Here is a 24,579-nt window from a genome sequence, read left to right as displayed (position 1 = left end):
AACCCTTATACCCAACCTGTTTACCCGTGATCCATATCGCAAACCCGGACCTATTTTGACTAGCTTGGACCACAATCATCGCATCCAACATGGAAATTGAAGATTGTACGCGTTATACTTACTATGTACGGCCTAACCAACATCTTTATTTTAGAAACAAGATCAAATCAGTTACGTATTGCCTTTATGAACTAGCCGACATAACTCGTTTAACCGTCGACATTAACGAGTATTAAGTCCGTGATTAATCATCTTCACAGGTAATTGTTTATATGGTTTTGCACGTCGTGGACTGCTCTTCAATAACCCTAACCTAGATCAAACGAACATTGAGTCGTTTGATCGATTGATTTCGTTAGGGTTCCTAGGTTATTTGGTTCTGTCGTTTATCTGGTTATATTGTTTTCCGTTTTCATTATTTTATCAAATGGTCATTCAGAGCAGTGGTTGGGTAATGGATTGTTGGGCTGGAGGGCTCGGGTTCGAGACCCCTCCAGACCCGTTTTTGTTATATTATTTTTGTGAGAATCCATTTAACAAATATATTAATACTTCTATCAATTAATTTATATTATAAATGTTATAATTATTATTATAAAACTTGTAATTAATTGATATTTTGTTAAAAAGAAAACCAACATTTTATCTGGTCACGTTTCCGAATCTTGGGTTAAACACTATTTATATATAAATAAACGTATTTATAATAAGTAAAGGGTTTTACAAAATGTTAAAGATTTGAAAAGATGAATTCTTATACTTGTGTATATTTGACAAATTAATGAAGTATAAAATATGTGATTTTTACGTAAATATTTTTATATAATAAAATATTATATTATCTCTACTATTATACTTTATTTGTAATTTAACCAAACTAATAATATTTCGTATAATATCTTTATATAAAGTAAAACATCATATTAATTATGATTAAGGGTTTAATAGCGACTTAATAATAATTTTAATTATCGAACTCGCTTATCCGATTTAGTTAATTAACTTAGCGTATCTTAGTATTCTTTTTTTTTCCTTATTAGGCCTTATCGTCAACGCGCGTGATTCGCTTTCGTCATTTTTATTGTTATCCATTCACTATTGTTCGTCTATTGAGGTGAGTAATCACTCCCCCTTTTACTTATTTTTAACCTTTTTGGGAACATATGCGTGTCGTATCATATTTATCTATTATCTAGTATTCAAAATCGCAACTGTTTAATCCTTGTGTGTATATCAGTTTTATGCCTAACTTGTTATTTGCTTACTTGCTTACTTGAATCGCATTCGGAGAGGTCCAACATAATCTCGTTATAGTATGATCATACGATCGTCGTAGTGGCCGGAGCCCGATCGCATTGGCAATGGTTTCACCAACACCTCATATTTGGTAATCAATGCTCATTTGCATGGCAATGGTTTAGCCATTTTCTTTATGTTTGATTGTTTGTGTATGTGCTATGGTTTATGGTTTAACTGTTTATCTCACAGGAACAGTTTGCATCTTTCTTTATATATTATATATATACTATTACTGTTGTGTCTGAAACTGGTGTTTTACTCACTCAACATGTGTTGTTGACAAAAATATATTTTATACGCATTTGCAGGTTATCAGCTTGGTTGTTTAGCAAGATGGAGATCACGTAGAGATGCCTTTTAGGATACAAATAATTAATCATTGTTGTAGTTTCTTTATATTTGATGTACTTAACTGTAATTGTTTCATTTAAATAAATTTAATATATATTGTCATTTATTAATCTTGCTTGATAGTAACCTTTGAAAAGCTGTGAGCAATCGGTTCGCCCGACATTTCTACCGTAGGTTGGGGTGTGACACTGCCACCGTGTTATTACTTAGTTCGCACAATTAGTACAGATTTTTCGTTTGTATTGTATTTGATGAATCTTCTTAGGGGGTGTTTGGAGTTTGCTTATTTTAAGCTACTTATGACTCATTAACTTTTGAAAAAGTTAAAATGTGTTTGGTATTGTGAGAGAATAAGTTAATAAGTTACGAAGTTGTAACTTATTAAAGAGTTATAAGAAGCTAAAATAAGAAATCTCAAACACCCCTTAATATGTATTAGTCATCTACTAAAACTGGAAAATTTTGGTTTTTCTTTTTAATAGATGAACACATCTTAGTTAACGGTTAATATTTTATAAAACTAATTTTGAAAAGGATTTATTAAAGTAGATAAAATAATGGAGTGAAAAAGCTGCAGCAGCTCAATGCATAATATGCCCGTTGAAAACAAAATGTCAAACACTACCATTTCTTTTTGGGACATGAACCTATACCAACCCCCAATTTTCTTCTTCCCCTCGCCTTTATCCTTTTTCTTTTAAAAAATGATTTAAATTCTTCATTCATGGTATAATAGTAATATATATTTCTATTTTGTTTTTTTAATAAGAAAATAAGATTTAGTTACACATTTTACTTAAACAGCCAATAACTGTCTTACATAAAACTTTAATTTTATAGTATGTCACATGTCTTGATAACATTTTAAGCATATGCAGTTGAAGTTTTGTGATAATGGTGCAAAGGAATGATAGCGTGACACATAATCACACGACACAAAAATCTTAAAAATTTGTGACACAGGTGTTACACTTTTGTTGACGGCATGTGTAATTGACGCAAAACCTTCTACACCCATGTTATCCTTGTCTCAGTATTAAATCTTACATGTCATTAAAAGTTGTGCAACGGTAAAATTGATAATTTCTGTAAGTGTTGAATATTTTACTAAATCCAGTAAAAAAATATTTTGTGTCTGTTGTTGCCTAACTTACCGTGCTTTGATCAAACTGGTTGTCATCTATTCAATTTGAAACTATTAGGCTCAAACTTGACGTTATTGCATACGTTTAGCTTGAGAAAACATATTAGATTAGAGATACAAATACAATTATATTAAATGTTATATCTCATATCATATTAGTTAACTATCTATAGGAATTTAGTACAATCACTTTGGGTCGTTCCCACTATAAATAAGAGGCTATTCATTGTATTGAAACTCAACTAATGATAATACACTTCACATAAACATCGATGAGAATACGCTTTCAAGTACTTTAAGCTCATAAATTTCTTATACTTCAACCACAAGTTACATATTCACTTTCTCTCTTCTTCTCTGTTCCTCCACCCACCTTCACAAAACTTCAGACGACATCGTCTCAGTTTTAAAAAATTAAATAAAAATCCATCTCGCTCTCAATAAAGAAACTCTTCCACCAGATGATAATTAGATCCGAATGCTTAAAAGTGCTTTTAATAAAGGCTCTTAGATAAACATACATTCAACATCTAGTGTCCACGAATACTCAAACTTTCATTGTCTACATGCATTAAAGAAACTTGTTGGTGGCTCATAAAAACAACGAAACAAACATGTACACAATACGTGTTTAACAACAAAATAGTTAGTTACAACATTCAATTATATATAATTAATTACCTTAGTATAATAAAAACCACACATAGTTGTTTTTTACTAATTAAAAAGTGCAAGACAACAAAGACAGTAAACAAGAGCGAAAAGGCGGGGAAAAGAGATCAACGAAGAGCTCGATACGAGGTGATAGGCGTAGGTAGAGTACAGGTGTAACAATCGAGGATCTTTGAAAACCTCGCTCGAATGTAAGCAAAGGTCAAACACTTCCCGACACCCAAGTTGTCGTCTTTCCTTAAACACACTTCACCAAAAACACACACATCCCTCCAATCCCCACATTCCCATCGCCCATCTCAACCACTCCCACTCCCACCACCACCACCACCACCTCCACCACCTGCCACCACCAAATAAGTCAAGTTCTATATTACTTTATATTTCACGACAAAAGTAACAGGTTGGGCGTGGTGGCTCATAAGGGAACACACGCACATCTCCCACTGTACGTTCATGGCGGTTATTCTCATTTATATAAACTACTAACCATTTGTTCACATATATTATATATATACAACACATACACATTATAATACACCACCACCACCACCACTTGCCGGAATGGCGAGAAAGAGGACGGCTTCCGATATGGAACTCCAGTCCGGTACTGGAGACTACCACCACCACCACCATAGATTGTTACGTCGACCACCAAATGATAATAATAATAATATTGTATCATGGTCTCAAAATGATAACAATAATAATAATATTAATATCAACAGTACTGTTGGTGTTGACCATCCGGCTAACCACTCCACTATGACGTTACCGTTACCGTCATCATCATCGTCCACAAACACGGCTCATCTGATGTCATTATCCACCACCACCTGCTCTACTAACAAAAGCAACCCTCCGCCGTTATGTGTGTTTTCCGGCCTTCCTATGTTCCCACCTGACAAAACTTATTACCATTTGCCAATGGCGGCAAGTAATAATAATAACAACAACAACGCCATCTCCAACGCTAACGTTGGGATGACGTTTATGACAGGCAGTGCTGGTGCTGGAAATAGCTCCAGCACGAGCACTGCCATGCCGATTACGCCGCTACCGGGTGTGGATGATTCCACGTCGGCAGCGGCGTGGATTGATAACATCATAAAAGATTTGATTAATAGTTCCACCGATGTTTCCATTCCTCACTTGATTCATAACGTGAGGGAAATTATTCATCCGTGTAACCCTAATTTGGCCACGCTACTCGAATATCGGCTTCGTTCGTTGACAGATCCACCGAATTTGGTAGATCAGCAACCCGTGCCACCATCCGCGGTGAGATTTCCACTCCCGCAAGCGGATTTACAACATCAGATTAATAATCACAGTCATCTAGATTGGACCAGTGAGAATTACACCACCAGTCACGAGCAGCAGCAGCAGCAACAAGAGTCACCACCCTCACAACCACCACCAGCAACAGCAGCAGCAGCTGATCAAGCCACAATAACCGCAACAGCCCAAGCAGCAGCAATAGCTTTACGCGAAAAGAAACGCGAAGAACTCCGTCAGCAGAAACGAGACGAGCAAGGCTTACACCTACTCACCTTACTCCTCCAATGCGCGGAGCTAGTTTCCGCCGAAAATTTCGAAGAAGCAAACAAAATGCTACTCGAAATATCCGAGCTTTCAACACCATACGGTACCGCGGCACAACGCGTGGCCACATACTTCTCGGAAGCCATGTCCGCGAGGCTCATGAACTCATGTCTCGGCATATACACCACACTCCCCCCAAACATAGCAGTTTCTCAAAACCTAAAAAAGATTACGTCAGCATTCCAAGTATTCAACGGCATAAGTCCATTCGTCAAATTCTCACATTTCACCGCAAACCAAGCGATACAAGAAGCATTTGAAAGAGAAGATAGAGTGCATATTATTGATTTGGATATAATGCAAGGGTTGCAATGGCCGGGTTTATTTCATATATTGGCGTCTAGACCAGGTGGTCCGCCTTTTGTGAGGTTAACTGGTTTGGGTAACTCATTGGACGCGCTTGAGGCGACTGGGAAAAGGCTTTCGGATTTTGCGGAGAAACTTGGACTGCCGTTTGAGTTCTCCGCGGTTACTGATAAAGTTGGGAACTTGAATCCGGAGAGGTTGAATGTGAACAAGAGAGAAGCGGTTGCGGTTCACTGGTTGCAGCATTCGTTGTATGACGTCACCGGCTCTGATACCAATACTTTATGGTTCCTACAAAGGTATATATTTCATAGATAATAGTATTATACCAATACCACCTTATATGCTATTCACATATCACTCATATGCTTATAACGATATAGGAGATGTATGGTTGTATGATACGTGAAAAATGTTACATGGAAATGCTGGTTTGTAAAAATTGTACAGACCGTATAACGTTATATGACCTATATAGCTTTATACGGCCTGTATAACTTTACTAAAGCTTTCTAATGTGATAGTGTGTGTTTTGCGAATGCTCACACTACTAGAAAAGTGTACGATGTCCTATGAAAATTTGCGACGAAAACAATTTGGCTAGAATTTCCTACGCGTTTATGAAGAAGACGAATTTCTCAAAAGTTTGCGGCCATTTTCAACTAAATTATTGTTTTTCAAAAATTTAATTTCCTTAGAAATTGGTCGCAAGTTTTGGTCGAAAATGCAACCTTTCAAATACATTTTGGTCAAAAATTACTTGGAAATGTCTGTTTTCTCTGATTTTCTGATGAAAAGAGGCGTAGGAAATGGTTAATTCTCTAGTAGCGAGCTATATGGCCCGTCTAACTTCATAAACGAGTATGATATGTGGGGTGGTGTATGTATAGCAACACCTTTTATTAACTAATGAAATAGTCATATTGCAATTGTGATCGTTTATCCCCTTTAACTCGCGTATATGATTTTGAATTAGATTGGCCCCAAAAGTGGTGACCGTGGTAGAGCAAGATCTTAGCCATGCAGGATCATTTCTCGGAAGATTTGTGGAGGCAATTCACTATTACTCAGCATTGTTCGACTCATTGGGTTCGAGCTACGGGGAAGAGAGTGAAGAGAGGCACGTGGTTGAACAACAACTACTATCAAAGGAAATACGCAACGTGTTGGCAGTAGGTGGGCCGTCAAGGACCGGGGAAGTGAAGTTTAGTAATTGGAGGGAGAAGCTAGAACAATGCGGGTTCAAAGGTATATCGTTAGCTGGAAATGCAGCTGCCCAAGCAACACTTCTGTTAGGGATGTTTCCTTCAAATGGGTACACTTTGGTGGAAGATAAGGGCACCCTTAAGCTTGGATGGAAAGACCTTTGTTTGCTTACTGCTTCCGCTTGGAGACCTTAATGAGTCAGATCATGGACCGAGGTTCATATGTCACGGGCTTGATTAAATAGATCAAACGTCTTGAAAGCCCGTTAAGTGATCGAAACCCGATTTGTTATTGAGGGTGTGAAAGAGGGGGGGGGGGGGCGATAATTCGTTTGGGCGATAGAAAGATCAAATGTAACAAGTTTTGAAGGATGAATATTCCAAGTGTTATGAACAATTTTCTTAATTGAGTTTAGTTTATAATATGTTTGTTACTTTTTATTGAATTCAATCAAAATAATAAATATTGTAGACTTGGTGAAAAGTTTTAATAATTTTGGTATGGTGGCATAGGTGGTGGTATTATCTAGCAAAGATAAGGGTTCAAGCCTTGTAAGAGGAAAAAGTGAGTTTTAGTTAATCACACATCAGCGGGGGTAAAAATTAGTTGTTCAGATAATAATAATAAAAATAATAATAATAATAATAATAATAATAATAATAAAATTTCACCCAATTTTTTCGCATTCATGTTGATATGGATAGGTTCACCATCAACTCATAATAATACATGATTCATCCACTACCATAATCAGACACTTGCTAAATTTTTTCAAACATTACTTTTACCGACAATTGCAGGTTTGATTAGATAGATACTTGGAACAAGTTTGACCACATATAAAGATACGGAACCTCATTAAGTACTGTGATGGGAAAGGACACTGGACACCTAACCCACATGCAAGGCAATTTGAGGGTGAGCGGGACACCCTATACTAACTCCACCTAAGCTGTCCCGCGCGGGTTGTGGAACTCGACCTTGGGGGAAGAAATTGGTTGGTAGAGCGTGTTGGAATGGGTTCTTGAAGGAGTGTTAGACGGGACGAGTGAGATTGGATGAAGGGTGAGTTTTTACCGAAATGAAATTTGATTAAAATAGGACGTTTAAAACAAATATCAATTTGTTTCGGGTTAAAATGGGATCCAACCAAAAATGAGTTCACCTTAAGATGAGATGTTTTAGGGAGACCAAAAGTGTCACATAGGCTCACCTTCTATGTTTACTTTTAGTATGGTTAAGGTTATTTAATTAACCGATTAATTGGTTATGATTATGGTTAAGTGTGTCTCATAACCGAATATTAACGGAACCGATCCAAAAAGAATTAAGACATACTACTAGAGGTTATGGAATTGTTTGTTTTATTATTTAGAGGGTGTTTAGGTTTAGAGATCTTAGGCATAATCTTCACTCTGAAATGAACGTGGACCGTTCTTTTCACCTTAATTATACGTTTATCGCATTAGTCAACTTTTTTTTTTGTTCTAGCATGTTATAATAAAATGTTGGATTTCGTTAAAAATTATATTAGTTCTCTTAGTTTGCATAATTTTCAATTTGGACTTTACAAAGTCAAGCTGTGACTGTGACATGGGTTGATGTATGCATATTTGGATGTTATAAAGTCAAACTCTTGTAAGCCGTCTTTTGCCTAGCGTCCATCGTTTTATGTTGGTACTTGAAATCTCATTAACCAGTTTGAATAATAATTGTTTGAAGGATTATCTCATTTTTAACTTAGGCATCTATTTATTGTATTCTTTAAACCAATGATAAACTTCAATGACAACACACCTTACATTTAACCAGACAACAATTTTTTATGACTATGTGTATTGTCAAAATCTGGAAAAAATAGTTACACTTATAAATCAATGGTTCATATAATAAACTCTACCGGCGCATTTTCTGGCAATGATATATCACGTTGTTCCTCTTTCTTCTGCTTCTTCGGGTTCCACAACTGGTGGTATACAGTCCACCTTGTACCGGAGGGCCTGTTGCATTTGTTAAATTCGATTATAGTTAAATAAAGGACCACCGAACCTCATGTTTAGTGCTTAAATCGTATGACGATTTTATTTAACAAACATGAAAATTTATCAGAAAAAAATTCACGGGTCCCATCAATACCCTGCTAATAAATGAGGCGATGTAATAACATGTAGCTTGCACGGGACAGGTGTCCTTACAAAAAGGTTAAAGGCAAAAACTAGTAGAAATTTGATTTGAATATATCAATGATGTTAAGAAAACTTTTTGAGCAATTATTTCATTAACCATTTGCATATAAATCATGAAACATTTGTGCAATGAAACCACTAAAATCTTTAAACATGTGTGCGAACCTTTCTGAAGAATGTCGAAAACGAATTATCCCAAATGAGTTTGTAGTTGCCAGCAGAGATTGCACAGAAGTTGCCCTGCAAATTAATCCAACATTTGAGTGTGTGAAATACTTCTTAATGTTTTCAGAAAATAAATTGATATATACTGATATACAGCATATATAATACTTACTTGGTCCGAATCATACCTCCGGTAAGGCAAGATTTGCTATGTAACATGTATACATAAGGACCAAATCAAAAACTGAAAAAGAAAATACAATTTAACTATTTAAGTTTTGATACAGTCATAATGGAACTTACTGTTTTTCGTCCCGAATAATTTGTATATTCTATGCTGAATCCTATGTCCTGTGAAAACAAGATAAATGGACAATGTGATATCCATAACAAAACAAACAAACTTATTCGGTAAAATCCCACTCATAAAGTGGGATAAATGATTTATGAAGATCCATAAGAAAGGATCGAAACTGATACCGAAGTTATGCTTTGTTAAATAATAAATAAAAAGATTTGGAATATGTTTCTGATGAAATGGCAACCTTTTTACATAACAAGAACTTAAAAAAATATATTAGAAACCAAACCACCCTGAATATAACTGTTTGGGTTTATTTTAAAAGAACAAAATCATTTTCAACTAAAATCTTAAAAATAGATTTGTACCATGCTAATTTTTCCTTGTGCTATTGAAAAATCCCAAGCAATGTATGAGTTTACCGAGTCGACCTCCAGGGAAATCTAGATATTAAACACAAAACAAAGTTTAAACATTATTATGGCAAAACTTCAGATTTTAGAAAAGAAAGATAGCAGGTTGGCAGGTCGAAGCTGAAATTAAGATGAAAATTTTACACGAGCCAGAATGGCCCAACTTTGACCCGTTTAGGTGAACGCATTCATGTGTTTAGCATATATACCTCATAAGTAGTCCCAGCTGGAATACTTGCTTCTCTATAGTCATCATTTTTACTGCAAAAATGATAATTAACACAAAGCCAAGCATTATTCTAACAAATTATGGTAAAGTTATGTACTTACTTTGCTTCTATTGTACCAGCTTCCTCTGCTGTCACAAAGAAAGGAGAATTTGCAAACACTTCCCTATCAATCAAATATAAAACAGTTTCATCATCTACCAATATGTAAGATGTCATTATATACGAGTAATATTAAATTTTATCAAACGTTATATTGCCAAAAATATAACCATTAGTTGTGGGAATTGGAATCAGTACCCAGTGAATTTGAGGAACCTTTCCAATTCAGATATGTAGACATTAACCGCTTCTTCTAAGATAGATAATTGATGCTTCTCCCTGATTAGTTGAAGTCATCGAAACCAACCACAGCAGAAATAAAGTTAGATTACTCGTATGACTTCTAAATATTGGAATATTTACCCAACAAAAGATCGTAATATAGTGAGTAAATATGGAAATGTAAGTATTTACCAATTGTATGTATATATACGAATGTAAATTGGTTGTTAGACAGACACTGAAATATACAAACATTTTACTCACAATTTAACATCTTCAAAGCGCCACCATGACAAAGAGAGAAAAAGGTGAATATTAAGCACCAATTTTGTAAGAGCATACATAGGGGGTCCGTAGCGATGCCTTTGTTCCTCCATCGGCCTAAATATATATAAAGTATTTTAGCTTCAAAATAAGAATACTAACTCATCCAAATTGGATATGTTTATGCATACTTTGGAGAGAAAAAAAATACCCTTCAACATCATTTATTTGGCGAACAAAATCCAGTAGAACCTGCGGGACACCTACTAAGTATTTCACAACCGTCTTATAGACACCTCCAGCCGAACCCAACTGAGCTAACTGTCGTCTCCTGGGCATGCAAATTATACATGTAATTAGAAAAAAATAACATCTTTTATATAGTTACTTAATAGGGCAGAATAGGGCCAGTTGGTAATTAATTGGTAAGGAACAAATACAAATATTGACAGGCATACATTTTGATCTGTTTGGAGTTACTGGCTCATAATATATACTTGTAACATATTTTCCATATTCAACCCGAGAATCAAAGACTCAAGTGTCTTACCGTTCCATCTGTTGTTGCCATAACAGAGCATAACGATCGCGTATACTTCCACCAGATTTTATTAAAGCATCCACCTGAGCTTTCTTGCTCTTCTCCGACCGCTCTCTTTGCTTTCTAATCAATGCACCTCTGAAGTCTTGAGGCATATATGTCATAACTGCATATGCATCGACAATTATCATCGTTTTTTTAATAAAATCAAAAACCATCAAGAATCATTTCCTCTTATTAATGATAAAAAAAAGAAAAAAAACCTGTGTTGAACACGTTTTCAGAATTCTTGGACTGAAAGGACACCACAATATTCAATATGAGTTCACATTTTTCTCTTAGTTGTTTAAGAAGGCGAGCGAGTTCAATGTCTTCAGGTGTAGATTGTTGTTGAAGCTGCTCACAGTTAAATAAACATTTATAAACATCTTGAAAGCCTAATGTTAATTATAATTTAGATGACTTAGCTTCTTACCGGTTTTGGCCAGTGAGAGGTTTCTAGCAAGTAAATAATTTCTTCAATCTGCTCTCGGTTTTTCCACATATTCTCATCGATTTTATGTGGTGGCTGCGAATCCACTTCTTGTACCAAATATCGTTCTCCTGAAACATATAAAATGTCAACATATGAAAAACTGAACTCGTAATCAAAATCACACAAACTTGAGGGAAAATCTTAAAATCAAAATCGGAGCTCCAGATAAAACATCTCAACCTGAGTTGGGACACTGACTATGAGCCCCGTAACTCAAAACAGAGCAAAAGTTATCCCCCTCTAAACTGGTTTCTAAACCGAACTGGTTCTTTAGCTGGTTTTGACTCGATCCGATCCAGCTTCAGATTCTGGTTTGGGATCTGAAACTGATCCTATCCAGAAACCGGTTTGAAACCAAACCAAAACATCAGTTTGTAATTGGTTTAATAACTCCTCCATTGAAACCAGTTAAAACCAAACCGAACCGAATAAAAACAACTTTATAACCATACTTATCCTTTCTTATATCTAGTTGATCTAAATATGAGTCTGTTACTAGCAGTCACACATGGAATATGATTATGCAATTACACAACTTATATACATCATAATTAAGTTAACTGATGATCAACATGATGCAACTGCACTACTGAAATTGATCATAAGTTAATAATTAAAGCAAGGAACCTTCAGGGAGCGGACGAGCAGCGTCGTCTTGGAGACCAGCAGACAGTTGGCGGAGCTGTTGAGTAAGGCGAGAGACGTCGTCGGAAAGGGGTGGAAAAGGGTGTTTGTCATAGTAAGAAGAAAGCAAGGCTCTGGTTATTGGAACCAGACCGGACTTGGAGACCATTCTGATCTATCAAACGAGTATTCAGTTGATTGATAATGGCGGGTTGATCAGCAGCATAAAGTAATTGGAGGAAAAGAATATGCTGATTTTGGAAGAAGAAGATTCGGGTTGCTGGAGGTGGTGGAATGAAAAGTTAATACCGTTAACATGAGCCTCTTCCATCCATTACTGATTGCTTCAAAATTAAGTTACTTAACTAACTAACTAACACTTTATTTATTTATTATTATTGTGTATGTTAATTTTGTTTATTTACTTTTAGCCTTTAGTCTTCTTCTTTTTCCATTATTGTTGGAAGGAAGCCAGTGTTATTATTTTATAAAAGTTAGTTACAAGTGTCATTAATGAATTTCTTGTAGGCATGTAAACTGACAGATCGCTGGTGAATTGTTCGTGAATTATTTAGTTAAAAGTTCATTCATGTTTGTTTTTTTAATAAACGAACAAACATGAACACGTGTTTTGTTCGTTCAATTATGCTTGTGAATGTTCGTTTATTTACGTTCATCAATGTCTGTTTATTTATGTTCGTTTACATATTAAAATAAAATAATTAAATATAATCTCAAAGAGTAATCTACTTAATGGTTTTATATTTGTTCATTTGTGTATATTTAAGTTCGTTTATGTTTGTTTGTGTTCATTTACATTTGTTCATTTATATTGGTTTATCTTTGTTAAACATGTTCGTAAACAGTTCGTTAATATTTAAACAAATGAACATAAACGAACACGTACATATTCACTTTTTAAATAAACGAACACGAAGACAAAATATGTGTTAGATTGACTGTTCATGTTCGTGTTCGTTTACAGACCTAAATTCACGGATTTTTAATAAAAGGAGAAGTATATCTCTTACGTGTCGGTGAAGATCCATTTTCAAACCGGCCTAAACAAATGATTTAATAATATATATAAATAAAGTGTATTTTTAAGAATTAGTTAGTTGATTGATGAAAATCTTGAATAATCCATTTGAAAGTGTTTTATAAATAAGAGGGCATACTATTAGCGTGGAAGTAATTTTTAATTATAACGTCAAGTTTCTTTGAAGAAAGTAGTTCTCTTTATGACTTTCTTTCCTTTCACAATTTAGACTTGTGTTGGAAGCTATCTTTATCGATTAGAAGTTTTACCTCTCTTGTATCCTACAAGAGATAAAGAGGCTTGAATTTCTTTTGATCAAGAGTCGAGCGAAACTCGAATATTTTGATGAACCGTTTGGTGTAATTTTGATTTATTGTAATGGCCTTGTCCGGCCTTGATTTTGTTTGGTTTGTCCCAGCATCTTGCCAGTTCGTTTTGTTTAATAAATGCCGCATTTCAATTTATTTTTTACCTCTTTTCAACTTTCAAAATCAATGTTACTTTCTCTCTTTTATTTAACTTTTTTTTAAATAATTAATTAAATATATTTTAATTAGAGTTAGCCTTGACGTACCTCAGTTCCTTGTCGTTATACCTCTCTCTGGAACGTTTTGTTCACATGACATTTAACTAGACACTCCACATAGTTAGCCTTGACGTACCTCAGTTCCTTGTCGTTATACCTCTCTCTGGAACGTTTTGTTCACATGACATTTAACTAGACACTCCACATAGGATGCCAAGTAAATGTCATGTCACTATTTACTACTATATTATGATCAATGACTAAAAGTAAGTTATAGTGTGATACGAGTTTCAAACTTAAGACCTTATGTATCAAACCAAACGTGCTTACCAACTCCACTAAAGTGGTAAATGTGTTTGATTTTTTGACTTAACATATATAAATGTGATTTCGCTTCAAGTATAAAACCCAAATTATATTCACAATATCGCATTCCCTTCTCGTATTTTTTTAACACAACAATTTAAGATTGTTCGTCATTTTTCTTTGTATTTTAAAATATAATTTATTTTTATTTATTTTTCTTTTACAATAAAACCTTAGTCTTTGTAAATTTAATTTTTAAATTTGAGACAACATTTTATTATAAATATCATTTTTATATACAAAATATTTAATATAACAATATTGATATGAATGTTTTATTTTAAATAAATCATGAGCACCATATTTAATATAACAATTAGTAAATTTAGGGTTTTGAATGATAAACATTTTTTGTAAAATATTAATTTATGGAGTAAAAATATCAACACACAAATATACCGCCACATTACATATATAAATCCAAAAAATTAAATAAAGACAGCTTTGCAAATACCCAGTCAACATATAATATCTGTTCAAATGACAAACTTGAGCATATAGTATCTATTACATGGACAAGAGCACATCTTATAAACTGAATATAAACAGCGTAATTAAGAAGCACAGTTGACACAACTGCAGGCCATGGGGACGAAAGAACAAACGCCAGAGGGTTAGTTTGGAAGCACGCAGTCTATGTTATAACAGCAAGGCATGTTTGAGCATGTTTTTTGGATCGGAAGCCAAGGGAATTTGTAACCGGTTTCAGAGATTAATAATATAAACTGGTTTCTAGTCGGTGGTTAGAACCAGGTATAAACCGGTTAGTGGTGGACCAATTACTAACCGCTTAGGTTTCCGGTTAGAAATCAGTTAACCGTTTAGCTTGTGCACCTCTACTTGTGAGTGAAGTTATGTACTTACTTTGCTTCTATTGCACCGGCTTCCTCTGCTGTCACAAAGAAAGGAGAGTTTGCAAAAACTTCCCTATCAATCAAATATAAAACAATTTCATAATCTACCAATATGCTAGATGTCCATTCAGATGAAACAAATGTCACATATATGAGTAATGTTAAATTTAACAAAAGTTATATTGCCAAAAATATAACCATTAGTTGTGGGAATTGGAATCAGTACCCAGTGAATTTGAGGAACCTTTCCAATTCAGATATGTAGACATTAACCGCTTCTTCTAAGATAGATAATTGATGCTTCCGCCTGCATAGTTGAAGTCATCGAAACCAATCGCAAAATAGAAATAAAGTTAGATCACTTGTATGACTTCTAAATATTGGATCATTTCCAAATATCCCCTCAAAACATGGTATGATATCATATTTACCCAACAAAATAGTAATATAGCGAGTAAATGTGGAAATGCAAAGTATTTAAAAATGGTATCTATATATACGAATGTAAATTCGTTGTTAGACAGAATAGAAATATACATATAATGTACTCACAATTTGACATCTTCAAAGCGCCACCATGACAATGAGAGGAAAAGGTGAATATTAAGCACCAATTTTGTAAGAGCATACATAGACGGTCTGTAGCAATACCTTTGTTCCTCCATCGGCCTAAATATATATAAAGTATTTCGGCTTCAAAATAAGAATACTAACTAATCCAAATTGGATTTATTTATGCATATTTTGGCAAGAAAAAAAAATACCCTTCATCATCATTTATTTGGCGAACAAAATCCAGTAGAACCTGCGGGACACCTACTAAGTATTTCACAATCGTCTTATAAACACCTCCACCCGAACCCAACTGAGCTAACTGTCGTCTCCTGGGCACGTATACTATACATTTAATTAGAAAAAAAGGCACCTTTATATAGTTACTTAATAGAGCAGAATAGGGCCAATTGGTGATTAATTGGTAAGGAACAAATACAAATATTGACAGGCATACATTTTGATCTGTTTGGAGTTACTGGCTCATAATATATACTTGTAACATATTTTCCATATTCAACCCGAGAAACAAAGACCCAAGTGTCTTACCGCTCCATTTGTTGTTGCCATAACAGGGCATAACGATCGCGTATACTTCCACCAGATTTTATTAAAGCATCCACCTGAGCTTTCTTACTCTTCTCCGACCACTCTCTATGCTTTCTAATCAATGCACCTCTAAAGTCTTGAGGCATATAGGTCATAACTGCATATGCTTCGACAATTATCATCGTTTTATTATAAAATCAAAAACCATCAAGAATCATTTCTTCTTATTAGTGATCATAAAAAACCTGTGTTGAACACGCTTTCTGAATTCTTGGACTGAATTGACACCACAATATTCAATATGAGTTCACATTTTTCTCTTAGTTGTTTAAGAAAGCGAGCGAGTTCAATGTCTTCAGGTGTTGATTGTTGTTGAAGCTGCTCACGGTTAAATAATATAATAAATAATGAACACTAACATTTATAAACATCTTGAAAGCCTAATGCTAAGTATAATTTAGATGACTTTGCTTCTTACCAGTTGTGGCCAATGAGAGGTTTCTAGCAAAAGAATAATTTCTTCAATCTGCTCTCGGTTTTTCCACATATTCTCATCGATTATACGCGGTGGCTGTGAATCCTCTTCTTGTACCAAATATTGTTCTCCTGAAACAAATAAAATGTCAACATATGGAAAACTGAACTCCACCAAAACGTTTGGGATCCCGGTCCTATCCAGAAACCGAACCAAAACGTCCGTTTGTAATCGGTTTGAGACCTCCACCAATAAAACCAGTTAAAACCAAACCAAACCGAACAGAATAAAAGCAACTTTCTAACCGCACCTATCCTTTCCCCCTAACAAACCGGTTTTGACCAGCTTTGACTCGACCTGATTCGGTTTTGAGCACCTCTACTTTCTTAGGCCACTTTCTTTTATTTTATTGATCCAAAAATATGTGTGTCAGTGTTGTAGAACTCGCTAGGTGATATTTGGACAATGAGGTAGGTACTAACAATTAACTGGATTGGAATTTTATAAGTAACTTTTCAAATATATAAAATTTTCAGTTTTAACTAATTGGCGCCTAGTCAGGATTTTAATGAAATTGATCATAAGTAGTTAAGTTGATAATTAAAGTAAGGAACCTTCAGGGAGCGGGCGAGCAGCGTCGTCTTGGAGACCAGCAGACAATTGGCGGAGCTGTTGAGTAAGGCGAGAGATGTTGTCGGAAAGCGGAGGGAAAGGGTGCTTATCATAGTAAGAAGAAAGGAAGGCTCTGGTTATTGGAACGAGACCGGATTTGGAGACCATTTTGATCGATCAAACGAGCATTCAGTTGATTGATAGTGTGTGGGTTATAAGTAAAGTAATCAAAGGAATTAAGAGAATATGCTGATTTTGGAAGAAGAAGATTCGGGTTGCTGGAGGTGCTGATGGAACGAGAAGTTAATACCGTTAACATGACCCATTTTCATCCATTTATTGATTGAGTTAGTTACTAGCTTAACTAACACTTTCTTTATTTAGAATTACAAATTTTGTCCTTTAAAATAAGACGAATTACGGTTCGTGTCCTTTTCTAAGTTTTCTTGCAGGCGGTGTACTTTAAACTTTTTTTTTCCTACAAGTTTTGTCCTTTACGCTAACTGGGTTAGAAAAAGTCAGTTAAATCCCATCACGTGAGGCGCATGTGAGGGTACTTTTGTCCTTTCATATATCTCTGCAACTAAACCCTGTATCACTCTTCCCCCTCTTTTTAACCCAACCCCACCTTCAATCGATTCAATTCCCCGGCGATTAAAAACCCGACAGTTAAACCCTAAACCCTCGTATCCGACGCGACTCAATTAGGGCTTCAATCAATTAGGGCTCGATGCGAAATTCAAATACCAGGGCACAATTGATGATGGCTTACTGTGTTTGTGGCAAGGTAGCAGTTGTTCGAACTTCATGGATTGATAGAAATCCAGGTCGTCGGTTTTTCTCTTGTCCGGACATGGTAAGTGTGTAATTCGATTTAAGTTCCAGTCAATTGTTTATACTTCATGTTTCTCCTCTTTTCCAGACATCGGATTGCCCCTTTCTTGGATGGCGTGACCCACCAATGTGTGAACGGGCATTGGAGATTATACCGGGCTTATTGAAATCGAAAAACATGGTTGAACAAAGTTTAGAGAGTTATAAAGAATAAGCAAGGAAGATGAAGAACAGATTGGTCATTAGTTGGATCATTTTCATTGCAATTGTAATTGCAATGAAAATGTAACTAGTTGACTGAATTTGAAGTTGTTGACTATTTGTATTTTGACTTTATTAGTTAATTTAGGACTTTATGCAGTTTAAGTATTATGTATTTTGACTTTATTTTGGATGTAATTTTGGATCCCTTTTAAGCAATGTATCATCAGTTTATTTTGGATTTAATTTGGATCTTTGGTTAGTTTATTTTGGACTTTTGGATGGATTGTATACACAATCTGCACATTGTGCACTATCTACACATTATGCACAATCTACACATTATGCAGAATCTGCACATCATGCACAATCAGCACATTGTGCACTATCTACACATCCATCTACAACATCCATAAACCAAGAGATGAATACTGCATAATATGATCTGATCTGATCCAAGGGCAAATAAGTAAAAACTGCCAAACCATTAAATTATGTAAAATCTGATCCAAGGGCAAATATGTCCAAACCCTTAAAATAAGTAACATCTGATCCATCCATCTGCAGATCCATATGCACAAAAAGATGAATGAGTCATCTGCACAAACATCTATCTGCCAAACCATTAAATTAAGTAAAATCTGATCCAAGGGCAAATATGTCCAAACCCTTAAAATAAGTAACATCTGATCCATCCATCTGCAGATCCATATGCACAAAAAGATGAATGAGTCATCTGCACAAACATCCATCTGCCAAACCATTAAATTAGGTAAAATCTGATCCAAGGGCAAATATGTTCAAACCCTTAAAATAAGTAACATCTGATCCATCCATCTGCAGATCCATATGCACAAAAAGATGAATGAGTCATCTGCACAAACATCCATCTGCCAAACCATTAAATTATGTAAAATCTGATCCAAGGGCAAATATGTCCAAACCCTTAAAATAAGTAACATCTGATCCATCCATCTGCAGTTATGCACAACCATTACCATACCATGAAAAACTTCAAAAACATGAAAAACTTAATACATCCATAACAACTTAATACATCCATACAAGTGTTTGAAAAACTTAAAATAAGTCCAGACAACAACTTAATACATCCATACCATGAAAAACTTCAAAAAAAGTCTAACAACTTAATCTGAAAAAACAGTCATAAAAATATCCATACCATAAAGTCATAAAAACTACAAAAACAGTCAAACAGTAGGCACATTAATCTGCAAAATTTTTCATGCATGATCTCTTGTTGTGACCCTTTTGACCACATGTCCCACAAGTGTTTGATCCTTTTGGCTTTGTCTTTCTCACTGCCTTCACTTTCTGGCCTTCACCCTCCACAGCCTTTCCTTTGCCCTTTGCATCAACCTTTGACTTTTTCCTTGAACCACCATCTTCCCTTTCCACTGCTGACTTTTTCCTTGATTTCTTTGGCCTTCCAGTTTGCTTTTTTAATTTAGGAGCTGTGATCTGGATTGGGACTTGTGATGTGGGCCACATACTCATACCATTGATGGGATACACCTTGTAGCTATACACTGCCTTCCACCTATCCATTGTGTAAATTGGTTTGACAAATGTTTCTGGCCTGCCAACAGATCTGTCATGTGCACCCTTCACCCAAATACATGCCACCACATGTCTACAAGGTATCCCAGTTATCTCCCATCTCCTACATGCACATGTACTTGTGCTCATGTTCACTACACACTGATCACCATATGGACCTGTTACCTGATAATGATCCTCACCATTCCAATGCACAGAGTACCTATCATCCAAATATGTAAACCATTCACATCATTTACAAGACAAGTAAATATTCACATACAATTCACCTGCTTGCTTCCTTCTTCACTGACTCCATAATTTGTGTAGCATATGGTGTTAGTAACCCTGATGACCTATCAATTACCTTCAACACAGTAACAATCTTCCTCATCACATATTCTCTGATGTATTCCAGCAATGTGATAATAGGCTTGTCCCTTCCATCTACCAGCTTTGAATTGAAACATTCACACATGTTGTTGGTCAACACATCAGACATTGCTCTACCTATTATAACAAAACACAACAGATAAAGGACAAAACTTGAAAGTTATGAGAGAATAAAGGATACAAAATTAAAAACTTACCAGAGAAGTGTGACCTTGACTATGTTTCTGGTGGGATCTTAGATACCCAAAGATGACACCTTTTGTTCAAGTTTTTTAGGTTGTTCATCTCTCTCTCATATTGTGTAGGTGATGTACATCTAGCCAGCTTCCAAAGAGCATCCCTTAAAAGCTTTCCTTTGAAGAGTGATCTTAGGTTATCTTCAATGTGCCTCACACAAAACCTATGCTCTGCAGAAGGAAACAACTTATCTACAGCCTGTATAAGACCCTTTTGCCTGTCACTCATAAAGGTAAACTTGGATCTGTTGTTTATATCCAAGTCATCACCAAGGCATTCCAAGAACCATTCCCAAGAGTTCAATGTTTCAGCTTCAACTACAGCATATGCAACAGGGTAGTATCCATTGTTTGGATCTAGAGAAACTGCTGTTAAAAGTTGACCAGGCCAAGCACTTTTAAGGAAAGCCCCATCCAGTCCCAACAGATCCCTACCTATTGCTTTGAACCCCTTTTTCAAAGACCCCAAACAGATGTATATCCTCTTGAATTGTCTTGTCTCAGATGTTGGATCTGAGCATTCTTCTAATTCAAGCTTCACTGTTGTATCTGGATTAGTCCTCTTCAACTCTTCAATATAATCCCTCAATAACCCATATTGGCCTCTGAAATTTCCAATTATATGTTCCCTGGGCCAACATCTTTGCCCTATAAGCTTTCATCTCAGACACACCAACTTCAAACCTCCTTTGAAACCTTTCTTTGATGGATTTAACTTTCAGCTTTGGGTCATCTTGAAGATCAGTAACCAAATGGTTTGAGAGGAACCCGGCTGTGCAAGCATAAATTTCCCTAGATTGAAGGCATTTATGTTCATTTATCAACCTTGTAATTTTCCAAGAAGCTGTTCTCTTTTGGTATGACAACAACAGTACCCAAGGGCATCTAATAGCAAGTGGGTCTTTCCTTTTTCCCCTACTCCCAATACTTTTCTGGACTGGTCCCTCATCTTTATTAGCACTGCTAGATCCAACCCCCTGCATGTGGGACCCATCTTCCATATCTCCTTCACACACAGCCCTGACCCTTACCAAATCATCTTTTCTTATCCTAATTTGTCTTCTTGTTTCAACTGCATGTGCCTTGATCATATCCTTCACCTCTGCTTTTGTACCAAAAACTTGTCCCACATGAAAAAGATAATCCATGTCCCCCTCATTTCTTTGTTTCTCATTATACATCCTATCATTATCCAACATCACATCATCCATTTCTATGTCCAAAACCTCTAAACTACAATTTGCATCCTGCTGTTCAACTTCAAAATCAGTATGCAGTCTGAAATCCCTCATATCTACATCTACATCATGTGTTTCACCATCTTCATAGTTGAAGTCACTATCTGAATCACTTTCTGAATCTTCATCACCATCCCTAGTTTTCTTAACATTTTTAGATTTCTTTTTGTTCTTAGATTTCTTCACATTCTTTGGTTTCTTAACTGGACAACCCTCTAGATGTTCATCATCATCAGAACTCTCATCTCTCATTTCATAGTTAGAATCCCTACTATCATCAGTTCCACTTTCATCTGAACTTGAAGACTCATCTCCACTTTCTTCATCTGAAATTGAAGAATCTTCACTATCTTCATCCCCACCTCCATTGTAATCCATATCCACCTCATTTGTAGGCTGCACACCATATCCACCTCCATCCCCACCTCCATCTACATCACCATTGTAATCAATCTCCACCTCATTTGTAGGTTGCACGCCAAAAGCATCCTCTCCAAACATAGGGTCAAATTCTGGATCCTCATGACATATATCAATCTGGTCTTGTTGTTCAACAACACCAACATTATTCTCTTCTTGAACATTCACATTTGCATCCTGTTTGTCTTGTTCCACAACTACCTTTTGAACAACAACCTCATATTGTGCTATCTTGCCATTCCAACAACAACCTTTTCTTAACTGAGTTTGCTTTATCTAGTACGACCTCACTTGCAAGAAACTCCTCATTTGTTATCTCTTCAATGGTAAACTTTGAGGTTGAGCAGAAGTATGTGTGTACAGAGGTGAACTCATGCTCAACATACACATTCATTAACTGATTAAAAGCTCCAATATACTTAGCAAATCCCCTAACATCATCATCACTTCCCAAAGCTCTAAGCCCCCAATCCAATTCTGAACCCGGTACTACATAATGGTAGAATCTAACCTTATCTGTAGGATAGGATAATTCAAGCAAGATTCGATCAAGCTCGTGAACTGAAAACTTGTCAATATCTAGTATGTCAACAAAATGGACAACGGCTCTGTTATAAACCCGTCCAGGAAATTTAGTGAATTTGCCACCATGGTGCATCTTGATCGTGAACAAATGTGGATTATTTACTACACAAACAAGATTAAACAGCTGTTAGTTAAATAAACCCAATTATAAACCCTAAAGTTTTAACTTACCATAAAACGCATCAGCATTTGATTGTTCATCAGCTTCACGAATGTAGAATCGAGGAGGAGGAGGATCATCCATCTTACGTGTTTAAGTTCTGAGAATGATGTGCAATTTAAGGTATTAACTGTCGGGTTGTTGAGTCGAGTCGGATACGAGGGTTTAGGGTTTAACTGTCGGGTTTTTAATCGCCGGGAATTGATTCGATTGAGAGGGAGGGGGGAGAGTGATACAGGGCTTAGTTGCAGAGATATATGAAAGGACAAAAGTACCCTCACATGCGCCTCACGTGATGGGATTTAACTGACTTTTTCTAACCCAGTTAGCGTAAAGGACAAAACTTATAGGAAAAAAAAGTTTAAAGTGCACCGCCTGCAAGGAAACTTAGAAAAGGACACGAACCGTAATTCGTCTTATTTTAAAGGACAAAATTTGTAATTCTGTCTTATTTATTTATTTACTTTTATCCTTCCTTTTTCCATTATTGTTGGATGGAAGCTAGTTTTATTATTTTATAAAAAGTGAACTGTAGTTTTGTTCATGTGGTTTGTTTATATATGCGGTTTTAGTTAAATAATTTTAAATTTGTGATTTTCGTTCATGTGGTTTCATTTCACTTGCAACTAATCCCGACCCCACTAACCCCGTTAAGTCTGGTCGTTAAACCCATCAATACACCCCTCACGTAAGGGGCAGTTTTGTCCTTTTTCATCAAAACTAAACTCCAACCCGCCACCTCACAGGAGGGGGTGGTGTGTAGTCGGGGAAAAAAAGGACAAAAATGCCCCTCATGTGAGGGGCACACTAATGGGTTTAACGATCAAACTTAACGGTGTTAGTGTGTTCGGGTCTAATTGCAAGTGAAATGAAATCACAATGACGAAAATCACAAATTTGAACTATTAGACTAAAACCGCAGATTTAGACAAACCACAGGGACGGAAACCATAGTTTACTCTTTTTTAAAAGTTAGTTATAATTAGGGTGGAGTGAGTCGTGGTCGGATAGTGGCTCACGAGTGGTTGTCATCACGGTGAACACCGTTGCCACCCCCTGACTCTTGCAATGGTGAGATTTTGAGGGGTAGTTTTATCCAAGGGCGGACCCACATAGGTCCGATCGGGGTCCCGGGACACCGAAGACGGTATATTAAATTTTGTAAGGACCCCATAAAAAATTAATACTTGGAACCCATACTATTAGGATTGAACTGGTGCAGTGGAAGTCCCTTGTTTTACTTGTGAGAGGTTGTAGGTTCAAGCCCCACCATACTCCTTTTTTTGTTGTTTTTTTAATATCCTAGTCTTAGTTATTCAGTTAGGGTATTTGTGCTTTAACATGGATTTTGCATATTCTTTTATTATTTACCTTGTGTATGTATATTATAATTAATCATTTATTTGTGTTAGAGTTATTTTTTCATGTTTTGGTCAATTATGTAAGACCATATATATAGATTACGTTCATGTTTTTCGGGTATGAATTAAAAGTGTATGTTTCATCTAGTTTCTAATTTAGATTCTTTCTACTTACTCGTTTCCAATGACACCATAGTTCCGTGTTTTATTATGCTCCTCGCCTCGACCCGACCCGAATAACGACCGACCCGAAAAATTTTGTAAACCGAAAAAATTGGGACCCCATTGACAAAAAATCCTGGGTCCGCCACTGGTTTTATCCGAGCATTTTTTTTTATGAAAGTCACGTTTGACTAGCCGTTAATAACGGCTATATTTACTTATTTATTTTTCTTTAAAAATAACCAATCTTATAGTCACTCAGTCACTCTACTCCAACCAATTTTATACTCACT

At 35.8% G+C, this 24,579-nt stretch overlaps 3 protein-coding genes across 3 annotated transcripts; 1 reads left to right on the top strand and 2 right to left on the bottom strand.

The window, feature by feature from the left end:
- Window positions 1-3,946: 3,946 nt before the first annotated feature.
- On the top strand, window positions 3,947-6,960 carry LOC143553840 (protein SCARECROW-like). Its single transcript, XM_077043742.1, has 2 exons — window positions 3,947-5,676; window positions 6,354-6,960. Exons 1-2 carry the CDS (start codon window positions 4,031-4,033, stop codon window positions 6,775-6,777), a joined length of 2,070 nt encoding a protein of 689 aa, XP_076899857.1. The 5' UTR covers window positions 3,947-4,030; the 3' UTR covers window positions 6,778-6,960.
- A 1,492-nt stretch (window positions 6,961-8,452) lies between these two features.
- LOC143553838 (uncharacterized) lies at window positions 8,453-11,637 on the bottom strand. The gene is made up of 13 exons (XM_077043740.1): window positions 11,480-11,637; window positions 11,268-11,400; window positions 11,014-11,170; window positions 10,675-10,794; window positions 10,464-10,580; window positions 10,176-10,256; window positions 9,979-10,041; window positions 9,858-9,909; window positions 9,604-9,678; window positions 9,238-9,285; window positions 9,107-9,142; window positions 8,935-9,009; window positions 8,453-8,583 (listed from the first exon to the last, which is right to left on the bottom strand). Exons 1-13 carry the CDS (start codon window positions 11,546-11,548, stop codon window positions 8,509-8,511), a joined length of 1,101 nt encoding a protein of 366 aa, XP_076899855.1. The 5' UTR covers window positions 11,549-11,637; the 3' UTR covers window positions 8,453-8,508.
- A 3,317-nt stretch (window positions 11,638-14,954) lies between these two features.
- Window positions 14,955-16,681, bottom strand: LOC143553839 (uncharacterized). Its single transcript, XM_077043741.1, has 7 exons — window positions 16,528-16,681; window positions 16,295-16,427; window positions 16,050-16,206; window positions 15,713-15,832; window positions 15,501-15,617; window positions 15,175-15,255; window positions 14,955-15,021 (listed from the first exon to the last, which is right to left on the bottom strand). The coding sequence occupies exons 1-7, from the start codon at window positions 16,594-16,596 to the stop codon at window positions 14,955-14,957; spliced, it is 744 nt and encodes a 247-aa protein (XP_076899856.1). The 5' UTR covers window positions 16,597-16,681.
- Between the last annotated feature and the right edge of the window lie 7,898 nt (window positions 16,682-24,579).

This window comes from Bidens hawaiensis, unplaced genomic scaffold, assembly GCF_021521415.1.
Source record: "Bidens hawaiensis isolate Kalapana, Puna unplaced genomic scaffold, B.hawaiensis_p1.1 tig00017381_1, whole genome shotgun sequence".
NCBI classification, from domain to species: Eukaryota; Viridiplantae; Streptophyta; class Magnoliopsida; order Asterales; family Asteraceae; genus Bidens; species Bidens hawaiensis.
This window is presented reverse-complemented; position numbering and strand designations above follow the sequence as displayed.

Bases quoted from the DNA above. Each gene is read 5' to 3' on its own strand.
- LOC143553840 (XM_077043742.1), top strand. From the start codon at position 4,031: ATGGCGAGAAAGAGGACGGCTTCCGATATGGAACTCCAGTCCGGTACT. The intron at 5,677-6,353 runs GTATATATTTCA...ATTTTGAATTAG, and splicing joins ACTTTATGGTTCCTACAAAG to ATTGGCCCCAAAAGTGGTGA.
- LOC143553838 (XM_077043740.1), bottom strand. From the start codon at position 11,548: ATGTGGAAAAACCGAGAGCAGATTGAAGAAATTATTTACTTGCTAGAA. The intron at 9,679-9,857 runs GTATATATGCTA...TTTAATATCTAG, and splicing joins CAGCTGGGACTACTTATGAG to ATTTCCCTGGAGGTCGACTC. The intron at 9,286-9,603 runs GTACAAATCTAT...TTGTTTTCACAG, and splicing joins CACAAGGAAAAATTAGCATG to GACATAGGATTCAGCATAGA.
- LOC143553839 (XM_077043741.1), bottom strand. From the start codon at position 16,596: ATGTGGAAAAACCGAGAGCAGATTGAAGAAATTATTCTTTTGCTAGAA. The intron at 16,207-16,294 runs GTTTTTTATGAT...AAGCATATGCAG, and splicing joins AGAAAGCGTGTTCAACACAG to TTATGACCTATATGCCTCAA. The intron at 15,618-15,712 runs GTATTTTTTTTT...ATATATATTTAG, and splicing joins CAAATAAATGATGATGAAGG to GCCGATGGAGGAACAAAGGT.